The sequence below is a fragment of the Salmo trutta genome, chromosome 30 (assembly GCF_901001165.1).
Source record: "Salmo trutta chromosome 30, fSalTru1.1, whole genome shotgun sequence".
In the NCBI taxonomy this organism is placed as follows: Eukaryota; Metazoa; Chordata; class Actinopteri; order Salmoniformes; family Salmonidae; genus Salmo; species Salmo trutta.
In genome coordinates, this window is record NC_042986.1 from 3,822,225 (window position 1) to 3,840,579 (window position 18,355).

General features: G+C 43.8%; 1 protein-coding gene across 4 annotated transcripts in view; it reads right to left on the reverse strand.

Annotated features, from left to right (window-relative positions):
- LOC115168970 (agrin) overlaps positions 1–18,355 on the reverse strand; it is a 404,724-nt gene that overhangs the window by 31,225 nt on the left and 355,144 nt on the right. For 2 of the 4 annotated variants that reach the window (XM_029724547.1, XM_029724549.1), the window contains 8 exons: positions 17,521–17,713; positions 14,479–14,694; positions 13,763–13,992; positions 10,306–10,440; positions 6,022–6,112; positions 3,919–4,083; positions 3,171–3,282; positions 1,453–1,464 (listed from right to left, as the gene is read on the reverse strand). In XM_029724547.1, coding sequence (XP_029580407.1) covers positions 1,453–1,464; positions 3,171–3,282; positions 3,919–4,083; positions 6,022–6,112; positions 10,306–10,440; positions 13,763–13,992; positions 14,479–14,694; positions 17,521–17,713 — 1,154 coding nt within the window. The remainder of the gene's footprint in view (positions 1–1,452; positions 1,465–3,170; positions 3,283–3,918; positions 4,084–6,021; positions 6,113–10,305; positions 10,441–13,762; positions 13,993–14,478; positions 14,695–17,520; positions 17,714–18,355) is intronic. The other 2 variants (XM_029724548.1, XM_029724550.1) reach the window with 1 other exon arrangement.

The following is an 18,355-nucleotide window of genomic DNA, read 5'->3' on the forward strand; positions in this document are numbered from 1 at the left end:
TAGTAGGCTACTGGAAAACTAATATGCTACTGAAAAAATGAGGATAAGCAAATCCCGTTTCTCCTTTCCCAAAAACGTATTACTGCAATTACCTTGCCTTAGCTTCAAATCACTTCCGTAGGATATTAAAAAACGAGTCTATAGGATAATGCTAAATCAATGTAGCCTATCACGTAAATTGACGAGGAAAGTTTTAAGGGGGAGATATAGAGACAACTGTGATTTAGGGTATATGAAGATGTAATTGACAACCATTAGAAAATAGAAACACATGCACACAACTTATCCATAGCCTAACGATCACCCGTTGATACATTTTTGTGAAGCAACGGGTGGTTATGTCAACACTACATTTTACATTTGAGTGCTTTATCTAAATCTGTGCAACCACTTATTGAAAAAGGCCAACTCTGGCAGATGGTCGCCTAGATTCACTTTAGCAGGCATATAATACATAGCTTAATGTATATGCTACACGAATTATGCATTCATATATTAACTAACTTAACGTGCACATCTCTATCTTCACTCCTTGTGCAATTCACACATCTCCACTGGCAACTCCACTGGCAACTCCACTGGCAACTCTTCCCCCTCTCTCTAGCTCTTGAACGAGTAGCCTCTATATTTAGACCAACAATACAGTTTAAAATGTATTTATATTTACTGATAGGCGTAGGTCTATTCAAGGAGAGAAGCACTGATCGATCCCCTTGCTTGCTGAATGGCTAGAAAATCGGCTAAATCGTTGGCATTGAACTGGCGGGGAAGTTTGAATGGCGAGAGTGATGTGTAGCAATTTGGCTAAATTGCTACCATGCTCCACTGAAGCATTGCAAACGTAAAAAACAGGCAGAGTGAAATTAATGAATTAATTCTTTCATTCACACAATGAGCCCACAGACCTGTCAGTGCGCCGCCTGACTGGCACTGTCCCAGATAACAATTTCTATTGGTCAACAGCTTATTTTCACATGTGAAAAGACACAAAAATAGAACCTGTTCCGAATAAATAAGTGACGGATAGCGGCAGTACAGTATTTCACAATTGGTGTGAACCGTGTCATAAACAAGACATGCTATTATAAAAAAAAAAAAAAAAAATCTTTCAGACGAAAATAACGGACTTGGTGAGAAAGGGCCTTAAGAAGTTTCATTGTTGCGAGGAACAATGGCAGTCAGAAAGAAAACTGCCTCCCTCACTCCCTCCTTCCGCCTCCACAGCAGATGGACTGAGGTGAAAGCCAAACCTAGTTCTTTAACAAATGTCTCTACTTTGGTACAGTGTATGAAATGGTAGTACTAAATACAGACCCTTTTCCCCTGTCAGTTCTATAGTCTAATAACTGTCGTATGGTGGTGCATGGGGATGAGAAGTGACGAACTGAAATTGGAGCTGAAAGTGGAGATATGAAATATGTCAAAGGAGGTGGATGGGACTTGTCTTATTACCTTGCGTGATTTCTTAGTTTCCAGACAGCACACAGTAAGAGAAAAGAACACGGGAGGGGAAAAAGGTTATCAGAAGAGAGAGATCAACGGACGTTGGTGTGTGGAGAAACAGGCAACACACACACTCAAATACACACCCCGGACCAACATAAAACCGCAAAACACAACACAAACTGTGAAGCCTGAAGTTCATGGACAAGACAGAAAGGCTGCCACTGAAAAGAAATGAGAAACAAAAATTGTGCTTAAGGAAGTTGCAGCTGTGGCTCAAACATAATTTGGATCCACCATATAGCCAGCCAATGCAGACAGTGTTATTTCTGTTTGTGTGAGAAAGCATGCATGGATTTGACGTGAAATTTTCTCTTTTTAAAATCTCCTTCTGGATTTTACTGAAATATTCTGTTTTTAGATGTCCTGAATCACAGAAATTCCCGTCCCAGGTATAATATAATAACTTTATATGAGGTATCTATATCAAAGATGCTAGGCTCTCTGAGTGCATTGGGACTTCCTGGCTCCCATCTTCATTGTAAATGCAGGAGTAGGAGAAAATTAGCTGCCAACTATATCCTGCATGGGGCCTCCATGCATTGAGCTCCTCCATCACTAGCCTCCACTCATCCCTATCTTTCTCACCCTCTCCCTGTTCTCGACTTTTAATACGATTTTCTGCCTCCTTTGCAGTAGGGAAACACAATTACTTTACGGAGGACGGGAAGACAAAAAGAAAAGAGAGAAAAAGTGACAGCACGCATTCTGGAGGCGGTGGCTTTGGAGTTGACTTGCATGCGGGTGTACATGTTCCTAATCACAAATTACACTGTTTAATATAATTGGATGACTTGCAGACATACTGTATCTTGCTATTAGATTGCTCTCACTTAGGCCCATGAACCTGGTTTATTGCTTGATTATCATTATTTATTTTTCCCATCTCTCCATCTATACATCCATCTCCCTAGAATTTAAGAGCATGGGTTAAAATAATGTAATAATGATAATAACTGTACTTGTGCATGTGACAATAAAACTTGCATGTACATATTAATGGGCTGCATTATTGGGGACCTTTGCTTCACTAGGAGCTAAAAGGAATAAGTAAAGTCATACTAATGGGTGTATACCACTCAGGCCATAGAGGTTGTTTTTCGGGACTGCAGCAAATAAGAACAAGATCCTACTTCTGTGTAGGCATTTCATCAGATGCAAAGATGGCAGATAAAAAGGATTCTAAAAAGGAGGGAAAGAAGACATTTCCAAACCAGAGATCGCCTGTCAAACGTGCCCTTTGTCTCCAGCGTACTATTTCTTACCTTGACGAGCTATCAGAATACAGTGGAACGTGTTTTCAAACATAACCCTGGTAGCGTGTATGCCCTTATGGACGACCTCAACTAGGGAAGCGTTTTGCAGAGTCTGCTCTGGTGTGTTATCATCAGTGCACTCTGGGAGTAAAGAGTGCACTGAGTTGAACAGCTCCATTGATAAGGGCATATATGCATGGCCAAGGATGTGGTGCTACAGTGACACGCATGTACACAAACACACACAGTAGCGCAGGCTAAGCAGAAGCAAGGCTGGATATTGCCTTGCATGCTAGCAGCTATGCAGAGTATATTCATATCCAGTTTGCCTTGCATGCTAATAGCTAGGCTAATCATAAATCATGATAATCATGATTAGCCTAGCATGCTAGCTCGCTCTCTCTGTCTCACCGGCGACTCTCCCCTGACTGGGTCCTTTCCGTTTATGTTGATCTCTCCCTTGCGACTGGCCCTCTCCAGATTCACTGTGTTCCACACACCAATCTTGATCATATCTTTACTCCTGCATGAGAGGAGCAGACACAAACGAGCCAAGAGGTCAGGGACGTCTCAAAGCAACACACACAAGTACAATCCAAAATCAAGAGACAACAATAACCCAGTTAACAAGGACTCCTAGGCCGTCATTGAAAATAAGAATTAGTTCTTAACTGACTTGTCTAGTTAAATAAAGGTAAAATGAAAATAAATAGGTGTCTAGACTAGAGTTGCTATGGCGTTCTAGACTAGAGTAGCTATGGAGTTCTAGATAAGTGTCATTATGGTGTTCTAGACTAGAGTTGCTATGGGCTAAAAGATTAGTCGCTATGCGGTTTAAGACCTGCGTCACTATGGGGTTCTAGACATGAGTCGCTATGTGGTTCTAGATTAGTTGCTATGGGGTTCTAAACTAGAGCCACTATTTGTTTCTAGACTAGAATCACTATGGGGTTCTAAACTTATGTCAACATAGGGATCTAGATTAGTCGCTATGCTGTTTCAGACTAGAGTTACCATGGGGTTTCAGACTAGAGTCACCATGGGGTTTCAGACTAGAGTCACCATGGGGTTTCAGACTAGAGTCACCATGGGGTTTCATACTAGAGTCACCATGGGGTCTCAGACTAGAGTCACTACGGGGTTCTAGTGTGGTGCCCACCTGATGACGGCTGGGCCCTTGCCCAGGTTGTAGCGGAACTCCAGGATGCCGTCATTGAGGGAAAGGGAGATGAAGTCCCCTTTGCCGTCAGTCTTCTGGCCATTGTAGAAAATCATGCCGTTGGATTCGTTGGCCATGAGCACCACCGTCATGCTGACCTTTAAGCTGCAGACAAAACACAAACATGAGTAAACAACCAGGCACAGACAAAAACACATACAACAATAGTAAACAAGCGCCAGACTAAACATAAACAACAGACAGAAGACCAGCAACAATGGTAAACAAACACCATCGCAGAATGAAGGCCAGACCTGGTATTAAAACTTCTAAGGGAAGTTTTTGCCTAAATGACATACCCAAATCTAACTGCCTGTAGCTCAGGCCCTGAAGCAAGGATATGCATATTCTTGGTACCATTTGAAAGGAAACACTTTAAAGTTTGTGGAAATGTGAATCGAATGTAGGAGAATAAAACACAATATATCTGGTAGAAGAAAATACACCATCTTTGAAATGCAACAGAAACGTCCCAGTTCCAGCCATCACTCTGGTTGTAATTCCGATGGTGTCCACAAGATGGCAACAGTGTATGTGCAAAGTTTCAGACAGATAACTTGAAGTATGAGTGAATGACATGACATTTAGTGTTAAGTCACCCAGGTACATTTGGGCAAATCGTGAAGGAGACATTTGCATTCATATTACATTTTTCTGCAAGAATATCGTCACATCTGTATACTTTGACTTTTTTAGCTTTTCCAGTATTAGTAGCCATATTATGTTCAACATTTGCAAAACAACCAGTTTTCATAACATCATAACTCTGAATATTCTTATAATTTTTGTCCAAAATGAAAAGGCATGCTGTCGTACAAGGTCAGTAGCTACATTTTACAACAGATACAGGGTTTCCGGATACTCCCGTAAGTCCCAGCTCATTGGCCATCTAGCTAGCTTTGTTTGACCCCGATTGGTGCTAATTTGACAAAGTCAGAGTCGTTCAAGTGAAGACCGCCCGCGTCCTCGGCATGCCATGGAAGCGTCGCTCTCTGACCAAATATGGTGTCCTATAGGATATACTACACTTCTAATGATATTGTGAAGTCTGGTTACGTTCTAGGATCTCTGAGGAATAAATACGAAAGTGATTTAACTGGTTGAAATAACGTTAAAAGGTGAGATTTTCACAGATTCCTTTCTTTGCAAATTGAACGAGTGGAAATACAAAATCGATTGTGCATGCTATATGTACCTATTTAGGATATGAAAAAGGATTTTGTCTAACAAAACGACACTTCATGTTATCTCTGGGACCCTTTGGATGATAAATCAAAGATTTCAGAATGTAAGTACACAGTTCACCTTCAGAGGTGATTTTATCAAACCTATCGCGGTGAAAAAAGTATTTTGTTGTTAGGAGCTCTCCTCAAACAATAGCATGGGATTTTTTCGCAGTAATAGCTACTGTAAATTGGACAGTGCAGTTATATTAACAAGAATTTAAGCTTTCAAGCCAATATCACACACTTATATGTATCGACATTTGTTGTTTCTCTAAAATCTGCAATCGTGACACAAGGCGCTGCATGATTTACAACTGTCCCGTTGACGGGATGCCTACCATGCCTGTCTGTCTACTGTTATGTCTATCTGTTCTTTACATAATGTAACAATGTTGTATGTGACGATAGCTGTACTTGTGTGTTCTTTTGTGTAACCTACACAAGGCTGAAAATAATTCCCACCATAGAGGACAACATAAACATTGAATTAATTATATTTCTATTGAATACTCTTTCTAAGCAGGAGGACAATTATCTGTTCTGTTCCATTTAATTATATTCAATTCATCACAAGACCTGTCCTGCTGGAGGCACAGCTTTAAGTATCTTCTGCCATTACATCAAGTCACAGCTCCTGTGTACCTACTCCTGGAGATCAACATGCCTTTACGATACAGGACCAGAATACACTCAAATATCAGTGACGGTGTCTTTGTGGACACATATGGTGTTGTGCATGTAATGCGTGGAGTGTGTGTGTGTGAGTATATGTGTGTGTCTGTATGTCTGTGTGTGGTGAAATGTGCATTTGACTTACTGGAGATCGTGACCGTAGGTGTGCAATCCCTTCAGCTCCAGGTAAGAGTCTCCACTAAAGAACGGCATGTAGACCCCTTTCTTGTCCGACACTGAAGATGAAACACAAATGGAATGCATTACAACAGGCATTATGTCATCCTTACGATAGCACTATGCACGCTTATGACAGTAAGAAGGCTTATGCAGTCTGTCAGGTGCACATTGGCTGAAGTCAGTGCTACCCACCCAGGCGGTCCATTTTGGATAACAATGGTGGCCTAGTCTTCACCCACCCAGACACACACACACACACACACACACACACACACACACACACACACACACACACACACACACACACACAGACAGTTTAGGGCTGCGAGGCTCTTTTCTTTGGTAATTAGTCGGGATTAGCTAACTGAGTCAGGGAGGGGAGGCAGACGGAGATGAGAAAGCTAATTATCCATTGTGCAGGGAACGGCTAATGACGGAGAGGACAATAGGAGCACTGTTGCAGACACAACAAGGAAGTGTGCCGTCAAAGCAGCCGTCATAATAAGGAAAGGAAAGAGCAACCTCGGAACTCAGCCAGTGGACCAGGAGAAGATTTCGGTTTCTTTAGCTGAATGCACACACACACTACTTGTCACAAGCAAATTTGAACGGAGAATTGCACTTATGGTTTAAAGGACTGGCAATGTTTCTGCCATAAGGTACAGTGAGTGACAAGGTAAAGGGAGATGGACAGTTGGAATCTAAAATCTCACACGAGTTCCAGCGAAGCAATTCTATGTAGCTGAATTGGGGACAGCAGCCAAGTACTAAGGAAAAACACTCTTGTACTTAGTATTAGTAAGCATAACTATGTCTACCAAGGGCTTCCTGTTCCCAGTACAGCCCTTAAAGCATACACTAGCTGAATGAGGTCTTCTTACCTGATCTGAGAGATCCTGCCTTAACTGCTCCCAGTACAGACTTTAAAGCATACGCCACTGAATTATGTATTTATATTTCAGAGATCCTATCTTTAACTGTTCACAGTACAGCCCTTAAAGCATATTCGGCTGCATGATGGTTCTGTTACGTGATCCAGATCCTGTGTCGGCCAGACACTCAGGCTGAGTGACTTCTTCATTAATCACCATGGGAGGACTGATGTCATTAGTCATCTCATTGATTTAATTTAAGCCCTCAGAGTGTGAGATGCTCTTTCCCTCACAATGATTTTCAGTTCACCCCAATTGATTTTAATCACCTGCTAACTGGGACTTACTGTGAGGCGAGAGGCGGTTCTCCTCAGGTGTTAGTCGACCCAGTCAGGTTAGGAAAGCGCGTGTGTGTGAGTGTATGAACGAGACTGTGCACGTTTGTCTTTGCCTGTGTGCCTACGTACTAATCAATGGACTTTTAACTTTTGAACACCAACCTTCATTGTTATACATTGAGTCAAATATTCTCAAGCCTTTATATTCTGAAAACATCCGTGAGAATTTCAATGAGAGGTGGTGGAGGAAAAAAGAGAATGAAAACCAGTTGCAAACACATCGACAAAAGTGCTAATGATATACTTCAAACGCAGCTCCGGTAGGAGAGACGGAGAATGGCTACGGTAAGGATCTGTAACAAACGAAGCCGATGCGCTAACAGTCTGATAGGCCAATCGCAGTGCTCCGCTGTGCGCCGGAGACCCTGGAGGCGCGGCCTGTCTCTCTGCATTTGATCTCTCTCCCGAATCAAGATGGAAAAACAGAGCAGCACGACACGGAGAAGAAAAGAAGGGAAGGGGGAAAGAGGGAACATTTAAAATGTGGGAGATCTTCCACACTGAATCCTGACTGGATCATTGAGGTAGGATGATAAGCTTGGTGTTTTATTTTTTAAATCAAATGTTTGTAGTTTAAGTAGTGATGATACGACATATAAATACTGGAGTCAAACACAGACTGATGTACATAGTGTACTGACATGCTTTATAAACTCAGAAAAAAAGAAACGCCCCCTTTTCAGGACCATGTCCTTCAAAGATAATTCGTAAACATCCAAATAACTTCACAGATGTTCATTGTAAAGGGTTTAAACACTGTTTCCCATGCTTGTTCAATGAACCATAAACAATTAATGAACATGCACCTGTGGAATGGTCGTTAACACACAAACAGCTTACAGATGGTAGGCAATTAAGGTCACAGTTATGAAAACTTAGGACACTGAAGAGGCCTTTCTACTGACTCTGAAAAACACCAAAAGAAAGATGCTCATCTGCGTGAACGTGCCTTAGGCATGCTGCAAGGAGGCATGAGGACTGCAGATGTGGCCAGGGCAATAAATTGCAATGTTCGTGCCGTGAGACGCCTAAGACAGCGCTACACGGAGACAGGACGAACAGCTGATCGTCCTCGCAATGGCAGACCATGTGTAACAACACCTGCACAGGATCGGTACAGCCGAACATCACACCTGTGGGACAGGTACAGGATGGCAACAACTGCCCGAGTTACACCAGGAACGCACAATCCCTCCATCAGTGCTCAGACTGTCCACATTAAGCTGAGAGAGGCTGGACTGAGGGCTTGTAGGCCTGTTATAAGGCAGGTCCTCACCAGACATCACCGGCAACAACGTCGCCTATGGGCACAAACCCACCATCGCTGGACCAGACAGGACTGGAAAAAAGTGCTCTTCACTGACGAGTCGTGGTTTTGTCTCACCAGGGGTGATGGTCGGATTCGCGTTTATCGTCGAAGGAATGAGCGTTACACCGAGGCCTGTACTCTGGAGCGGGATCGATTTGGAGGTGGAGGGTCAGTCATGGTCTGGGGCGGTGTGTCACAGCATCATCGGACTGAGCTTGTTGTCATTGCAGGCAATCTTAACTCAGTGCGTTACAGGGAAGTCATCCTCCTCCCTCATGTGGTACCCTTCCTGCAGGCTCATCCTGACATGACCCTCCAGCATGTCAATGACACCAGACATACTGCTCGTTCTGTGAGTGATTTCCTGCAAGACAGGAACAGTGTCAGTGTTCTGCCATGGCCTGCGAAGAGCCCGGATCCGTTTTTGTCACCAAAGCCCCATATACTACCCACCACTGCGACCTGTATGCTCTCGTTGGCTTCATATTCATCGCCAAACCCACTGGCTCCAGGTCATCTATAAGTCTTTGCTTGTTAAAGCCCCGCCTTATCTCAGCTCACTAGTCACCATAGCAGCACACACCCGTAGCACGCGCTCCAGCAGGTATATTTCACTGTTCACCCCCAATGCCAATTTCTCCTTTGGCCGCCTTTCCTTCCAGTTCTCTGCTGCCAATGACTGGAACGAATTGCAAAAATCACTGAAGCTGGAGACTCATATCTCCCTTACTAACTTTAAGCATCAGCTGTCAGAGCAGCTCACAGATCATTTCACCTGTACATAGCCCATCTGTAAATAGCCCATCCAACTACCTCATCCCCATATTGTTATTTATTATTTTTGCTCCTTTGCACCCCAGTATCTCTACTTGCACATTCATCTTCTGCACATCGATCACTCCAGTGTTTAATTGCTAAATTGTAATCACTTCGCCACTACGGCCTATTTATTGACTTACCTCCCTAATCTTACCTCATTTGCACACACTGTATATAGATTTTTTTCTATTGTGTTATTGACTGTACATTTGTTTATTCCATGTGTAACTCTGTGTTGTTGTTGTTTGTGTTGCACTGCTTTGCTTTATCTTGGCCAGGTCGCAGTTGTAAATGAGAACTTGTTTTCAACTGGCCTACCTGGTTAAATAAAAGGTGAATTTTTTTTGTCAATCCCATTGAGCATGTCTGGGACCTGTTGGATCGGAGGGTGAGGGCTAGGGCCATTCCCCCCAGAAATGTCCCGGAACTTGCAGGTGCCTTGGTGGAAGAGTGGGGTAACATCTCACAGCAAGAACAGGCAAATCTGGTGGAGTCCATGAGGAGATGCACTGCAGTACTTAATGCAGCTGGTGGCCACACCAGATACTGACTGTTACTTTTGATTTTGACCCCCCCTTTGTTCAGGGAAACATTATTCAATTTCTGTTAGTCACATGCCTGTGGAACTCGTTCAGTTTATGTCTCAGTTGTTGAATCTTGTCATGTTCATACAAATATTTACACATGTTAAGTTTGCTGAAAATAAACACAGTTGACAGTGAGAGGACTTTCTTTTTTTGCTGAGTTTATATCTCAGATACATGCGCTCACTCTCTCTCAAACACAGACACAGACACAAAAGGTTAAGCAGTGGGGATTTAACTTTCAACTTTAAAAAGAAGTGCCAGTACCTTGCGCGCAATGGCGTCCCTCGCGGCCCATGGGACACTCACACTTATACCCTCCCTCTGGTTGCACCTGACACTGGGACGATGGGTGGCATCTGTTAGGCTCGCATGGATTGTGGGTGTCGGCGCACGTCGGACCTATATTTCACCATCACCAACAAAAAAAATGAAAAAAACCCAACCCAAGTTAGAACTCAAACCACAGAATCATTAGGCACCAAAAGGGGAAATAAATGACAAAAAGGGAGGGACTACCTGAACTTGTCCAATAAGACAAGAATGGGACAGAAGACAAATTACTGCTGTTTTCTGTAACATATGGACAATTAAGTTGTATTCTAAGAAACTTTTTCATTTTCTATTGCAAATCGTTTTGCTACGGTATGCCCTAATTAATACAACCTAGGCCTTTCAGACCATTTTCCCTTCATTCCATGATTTCCTCAGTAATAGAGGTCCTTTTCTAATAGGATTTAGAAAGATTAAGGAAAGACCCAGGCACCCTGTCTTGCTGTTTTGCAGTCATGCGTATGGAGACGGTTCCTGGCTGTGGGAGAGGTGGCTGAAATGGCTCCCGGATGGCTAAATTGGGTTTGCCCTACGCTAGCCAGGACGCATCCCAATTCAGCTGTCATTATTTAAGTAGCCAGTGCTGCCTGAGGCGAGGAGAATGCTGTAATTAACCCCTCCCGCTGAGTTTTATTACACTCTTTCTCATCAATTTCTCCTGTTACTCACTCTCTCTCGCACGCACACACACTCTCTTTCTCTCATGTCTTTCCCTGCCTCTTACCCCATCTCCCTCTCTCTCTTGTCTCTGACCAACTCTCTCTTTATCTCTCTCAGAACTATCTTCTTGACCCTAACCAGTCAGGCTTCAAGGTGGCTCATTCAACTGAGAACGCTCTCCTCTGTGTCACAGGCGCTCTCCGCTCTGCTAAAGCTGACTCTCTCCTCTGGTTTCATCCTCCTAGATCTATCTGCTGTCTTCAACACTGTGAACCATCAGATCCTCCTCGTCACCTTCTCAGGGTGTCTCAGGATCTGCAAACACTTGGATTGCATCCTACCTGACAGGTCGACTGTGTCTGCACCACGTGCTCTCACTACTGGTGTCCCCCAGAGTTCGGTTCTAGGCCCTCTCCTCTTTTCTCTTTACATCAAGTCACTTGGCTCTGTCATATCTTCACATTGTGTCGTCTATCATTGCTATGCAGATGACACTCAACTACTCTTCTCCTTCCACCCTTCTGACGCACAGGTGGCGACACGCATCTCTGCATGCCTGGCAGACATCTCACCTTACATTTTTTACATTTGAGTCATTTTAGCAGACACTCTTATCCAGAGCGACTTACAGTAGTGAATGCATACATTTCTTTTTTTTTTTCTCCGTACTGGTCCCCCGTGGGAATGTTGGCCCACCACCTCATGCTCAACCTCGACAAAACAGAGCTACTCATCCTCCCGGGGAAGGCCTGCCCGCTCCAAGACCTCTCCATCATGGTTGACAACTCCATGGTGTCCCCCTCCCAGAGTGCAAAGAACCTTGGCCTGACCCTGGACAACACACTGTCGTTCTCTGCAAACATCAAAGCAGTGACCTGCTCATGCAGTCACTGCTTTGAAGAGTACAACCTTTCCTCACACAGGTAGTGGTGCAGGTCCTAATCCAGGCACCTGTCATCTCCCGTCTAGACTAATGCAACTCGCTGTTGGCTGGTCTCCCCGCTTGTGCCATCAAACCCCTGCAACTTATCCATAATGCCGCAGCCCGCCTTGTGTTCAACCTTCCTAAGTTCTCCCATGTCACACCACTCCTCTGCACACTCCACTGGCTTCCAGTCCAAGCTTGCATCATCTTCAAGACCCTAGTGCTTGCCTATGGAGCAGCAAGTGGAACTGTCCCTTCGTGCATTAGGCTATGCTCAAACCTCTGGTCTCTTGGCCCTCCCACCCCTATGGTAGGGCAGCTCCTGCCCAACACAGTCCAAGCTCTTCTCAGTCCTGGACCCCAACGGTGGAACCAGCTTCTTTCTAAAGTCAGGACAGCGGAGTCCCTGCCCCTCTATGGAAAACATCTGAAACCCTACCTCTTTGAAGAGTATCTGAAACAACTCTCACTGCGCCCCTGACACTGCACTTGGGCTGTTTCCACTGTAAAAGAGGAGAGAGGGGTAAAGGCCAGGCGATGGGGAGCATTTGGTTATAGTCTTCAATGGGTTTCTTTACTGCACTACACCTAATCCCAGACAAGTCTTAAACAAGACAGAGGCAACGTGCTGTGAGCTTGTCAAATGGCTAAATCCTGACTGCAGTGTATTCCTCAGAGATTGGTTGAAATAGTATTGGCTTGCTTTCAAATACTTTTGAGCAGTTGATTGAGCCCAAGGAGGAGTGCACTGTGGGGTAGAGGTAATCACGGGTCCAAAAGGTTGGAGCCGTTCCGAAATGGACCTGGAGCTTTCCCGCCCAGACCCGATATGCATAAGTAAACAATGTAATCTAGAGACCCGTTTCGAACAGACCCAAAGACAATTAGACCCTTTCCGTACAGACCTGGTCGGGTCCAGACCCGGTTCGATCCGATACGAGTGGGGGAAGCAGCAAAAACGTATTTTTATAAGCTACTTTATTAACCGGAGCTGATAAAGCGCAAGAGGAAGAGAGGTGCCGCTCTAGTAGCGGGGGAGGGGCCATACTGTGAGGAGGGAGGGAGAAGTGAGAGACAGCAACTAACCAAGCCGACTCGCGCTATAGAAGACTAAGCTAGGTTATTTATCATCAAATATAAGTACGTGGTACCCGTCTTGACTGCATCAAACCGGGAGAAGCTAATTAAGATAGCTAATGTTAGCTAGCTAGGCTAACAGATGATGCAGTGCATGCGCTTTCTCATCCTAGAGTTACAAATAACAACAACTCCAATTCAGAATATTAAGATGCAGCCTTCCTGTTGGATCTTGGTCGTTGAAGCCTATCCCTCTCCTTTAACTTTTAATTCCATCTTCCATTGATTAGATAGCTCCTAACTTTTGCCACACATGGAGAGAGACTCTATGACTGTAGCCTATTGCAGCATTGACTGGCCAACCACAAGCTACACACGCCACGGTCCACACAAGTGAAAAGCAAGAGCAGCAACATAAATAAGATCTCTCTCTCTCTCTCTCTCTCTCTCTCTCTCTCTATTGGTTCTATTATGCCAGGCAAGCTCAATCAAGTGCAGTTTAATTATTCAAAACAAATACTATTTGTGAACTCAAATCTACGGTGCCAAGAACTGAGGTCTGGGTCATGTACATTCGGGCATGCAACAAAAAAACATTTTGAAACGTGTTGCAATGGCGTTTCTCAATGGACAAGTCCAGGTAGTCCCTTGATGTTGCGATCCACTTTCAGCCGTTTGGTGCCAAATGACTACGACCCTGTTGTTAGAAAGAAAAAGTGTTTGGCTGACCGGAGTAGCTGTTGATGCACTTGCAGTGGAACATCTCAGCCTCCTTGACCTGGCAGGAGGCACTGTTCTTACAGGGGTTAGGCTGGCACGGGTTGTTGCCGCACTCGCCTACGCCGGTGCCGTAGAGCACGTTGCCACCCTTCTCCTGCAGGTTGTACACCAGGTTGTTGACATCCAGCGTGCGAACACAGCCAACAAGACCTGTACCAGTGGAGGTCCTCTCCTTCACACTAAGAGAGAAGGGGATGGAGAGAGCGGGAGGGGGAGAGGGAGAGAGAGAGGGGAGGGAGAGAGAGAGAGAGGAGAGGGAGAGAGAGGGGAGGGAGTGAGAGAGGGGGGAAAGCAAGAGGGACATGGAGTGAGAGAGACAGAGAGAGCAAGAGAGAGAAAGAGTGTGAATGATTATATACCATCAGCCATTCAATAGTTATTCAAATCAACTTAGTGAAAAATAGGAAAAATAAAACACAGGTGCTGGACAGAAAAAACAATCAAATAATATGAAAAAAGCAATACCTGCAGCTCTGCTAATGCTTACTGTGTATGCGTCTCAATAAACCAATATGGTACCGGAGAGTTCCGTACTGTACTGTTTGTATATAACTCAACAACTCCTTTCTCCATCCATCTCCTTTTCTCTATATATACTAATACATTACTAATTATATATGACTAATATACAACTATACTAATGCCACCTTCATGTTAGGCCTTACTCTGTCATCATGTCCTCGGGCACCCCTCCGATGAAGAGGTGTGTGTCCAGGTTGAGGCCGTCGGTGCCGGGGGGGCTGGCGCCCTCGATGTGGAGCTCATCATCCACGCTCAGCACGGCGTTGCGCCGGTTCCTCGTCACCACCAGCTGGTACCAGCGACCCTGCTTCACCTGGACTTTACTGACCAGTGTGCCTGTGCCCGAGCCGGTGTTGAACCTAGGGGTGGGAAGCAAACCATCATCTTTATATAATATGTTCAATGGAGTATCTGCATTGAAAGAAGATTTTTAATCCAGGAATAGGCTTAATCTGGATACAGGAAACTGGCCCATACTGCATTTGTTTTTCACCAGCTACACCTGATTAACTGCCCTACATGTACCTAAGGAAAACTTGGTTGAGAATTTATGGTATTATATTTCTCATAATCAATTGCCCTCAACTCTAATGTGATTTTTATAGAGCTACTGTTAGAATGTAGGTCCATAATCATTTCTACACAGTTTCAATTTGATTTGAGTCATTTTAAAGTATATTGAGTTATATATATACAGTTCCAGTCAAACGTTTTAGAACACAGTTACTCATTCCTGGGTTTTTCTTTATTTTTAATATTTTCTACATTGTAGAATAATAGTGAAGAATCAAAACTGTAAAATAACACATATGGAATCATGTAGTAACCAAAAAAGTGTTAAACAAAACCAAATATATTTTAGATTTGAGATACTTTAAAGTAGCCACCCTTTGCCTTGATGACAGCTTCGCACACTCTTAGTATTCTCTCAACCAGCTTAACGAGGTAGTCACCTGGAATGCATTTTAATGAACAGGTGTGCCTTGTTAAAAGTTAATTTGTGGAATTTCTTTCCTTCTTAATGTGTTTGAGCCAATCACTTGTGTTGTGACCAAGTAGGGGTGATATACAGAAGATAGCCCTATTTGGTAAAAGACCAAGTCCATATTAGGGCAAGAACAGCTCAAATAAGCAACGGGAAATGACAGTCCATCATTCCTTTAAGACATGAAGGTCAGTCATTCCGGAAAATGTCAAGAACTTTGAAAGTTTCTTCAAGTGCAGTCACAAAAACCATCAAGCGCTATGATGAAACTGGCTCTCATGAGGACCGCCACAGGTAAGGAAGACCCAGAGTTACCTCTGCTGCAGAGGTTAAGTTCATTAGAGTTAACTGCACCTCAGATTGCAGTCCAAATAAATGCTTCAGAGTTCAAGCAACAGACAGATCTCAACATCAACTGTTCAGAGAAGACTGTGTGAATCAGGCCTTCATGGTTGAATTGCTGCAAAGAGACCACTACTAAAGGACACCAATAAGAAGAAGAGACTTGCTTGGGCCAAGAAACACAAGCAATAAACATTAGACTGGTGGAAATCTGTACTTTGGTCTGATGAGTCCAAATTTGAGATTTTTGGTTCCAACCGCCGTGTCTTTGTGAGACGCATAGTAGGTGAAGGGATATCTCCGCATGTGTGGTTCCCACCGTGAAGCATGGAGGAGGAGGTGTAATGGTGTTGGGGTGCTTTGCTGGTGACACTGTCTGTGATTTATTTAGAATTCACTTAACCAGCATGGCTATCACAGCATTCTGCAGCGACACGCCATCCTATGTGGTTTGGGCTTATTGGGACTATCATTTGTTTTTCAACAGAACAATGACCCAATACACCTCCTGGCTGTGTAAAGGCTATTTGGAGTAATGGAGTGCTGCATCAGATGACCTGGCCTCCACAATCCCCTGACCTCAAACCAATTGAGATGGCTTGGGATGAGTTGGACCGCAGAGTGAAGGAAAAGCAGCCAAAAAGTGCTCGCATATGTGGGAACTCCTTCAAGACTGTTGGAAAAGCATTACAGGTGAAGCTGGTTGAGAGAATGCCAAGAGTGTGCAAAGCTGTCATCAAGGCAAAGGGTGGCTACTTTGAAGAACCTAAAATCTAAAACAAATTTTGATTTGTTTAACTTTGTTTGGTTACTACATGATTCCATATGTTATTTCATAGTTTTTATGTCTTCACTATTATTATACAATGTGTAAAATAGTAGAAAATTAAGAAAATCCCTTGAATGAGTAGGTGGGTCGAAACTGGACTGGCACACCCCTTCAAATTAGTGGATTCAGTTATTTCAGCCACACCCGTTGCTGACATCTGTATAAAATTGAGCACACCGCCATGCAATCTCCATAGACAAACACTGGCAGTAGAATGGCCTGAAGAGCTCAGTGACTTTCAATGTGGCAGTCAGTTCATCAAATTGCTGCCCTGCTAGAGCTGCCCCGGTCAACTGTAAGTGCTGTTATTGTGAAGTGGAAACGTCTAGGAGCAACAACGGCTCAGCCACTAAGTGGTAAGCCACAAAAGCTCACAGAACAGGACCGCTGAGTGCTGAAGCACGTAGCGCGTAAAAATGGTCTGTCCTCGGGTTGCAACACTCATTACTGAGTTCCAAACTGCCTTTGTAAGCAACGTCAGCACAAGAACTGTTCGTCGGGAGCTTCATGAAATGGGTTTCCATGGCCGAGCACCCCCACACAAGCCTAAGATCACCATGTGCAATGCCAAGAGCCCTGACCTCAAACCCATCGAACACCTTTGGGAAGAATTGGAATGCCAACTGTGAGCCAGACCAAATCGCCCAAAATCAGTGCCTGACCTCACTAATGCTCTTGTGGCTGAATGGAAGCAAGTCCCTGCAGCAATGTTCCAACATCTAGTGGAAAGCCTTCCCAGAAGAGTGGAGACTGTTATAGCAGCAAAGGGGGGAACAACTCCATATTAATGCCCATGATTTTGGAATTAGATGTTCGACAAGCAAGTGTCCACATACTTTTGGTCATGTAGTGTATATGTCATTTTTTTACTCAAACCACCCGCAGGCCGGATTGGACACCTCCACGGGCCGGATCCGGGCCGTATGTTTGACACCCTGATCTACAGCTTGCTATCAATGCCCTTTGACACAACTGAACCTCTTCCTGTTTTGTCACTTCCTGTTTTATCACCTCCACCCGTCCACTCACTTGAGCTCCACCTTGCCATTGACCAGGGTGAGAGACAGGAAGTCCTTCTTGCCATCCTGGCCGTTGAAGAGCAGGATGCCAGTCATCTCGGCCACCCTGAACTCCATGGCGATGCGGACCGTGTGATAGGCCCTCATGGTGTCGAAGGCCAGATAGGACTTACCCCCGAATGACGGGATGAAGTATGTAATCACTGGGAAGAAGAGAGTGGTATTTATCTTTGGTAATACCAATTATCCCACCGATGACATTCTTTAAAAAATTATTTGAGCTAATAAAATTCATAAAATAAAAATAAAGGTTTTACATCTTGCTAAGTCTGAGGGTGGTTTAAACCTTCCTGACTTGGAATTGTATCAACCTGCCACCCAAGGCTTTACTTGTGACATATAGTTAAATGCATTAAAGAGAAACAATGGATACATATTGAAGATGCTCATGTTCATCCCCAGAATATTTTTACATGTCTATTTTCAAAGGATAAAGCTAAGAACATTAACTTCATAGTAAAGAACACTATAACAACATGGAAGAAAATGAAAATTATTCTACAAGAACCAATATCACTCCCTAAAAACACAACCTTATGGAACAATCCTTGGAAAGCTTTTCAGAATTCAAAGATAAATTGGTCCACATGGAACATTAAAGGCATAGTAAATGACTTGGTAACAGGAAATAAATGTATTTCCGTAACAGAATTAAAAAGTAATTTTGAACTGACCAGTAAAGATAGTTTCAAATACATGCAACTTAAAAGTTATATATCACAACATTTTGAGTTGAAATCTTTTGTACATCAGAGCAACCTTGAGGGAATCTTATTTGAGTCAGA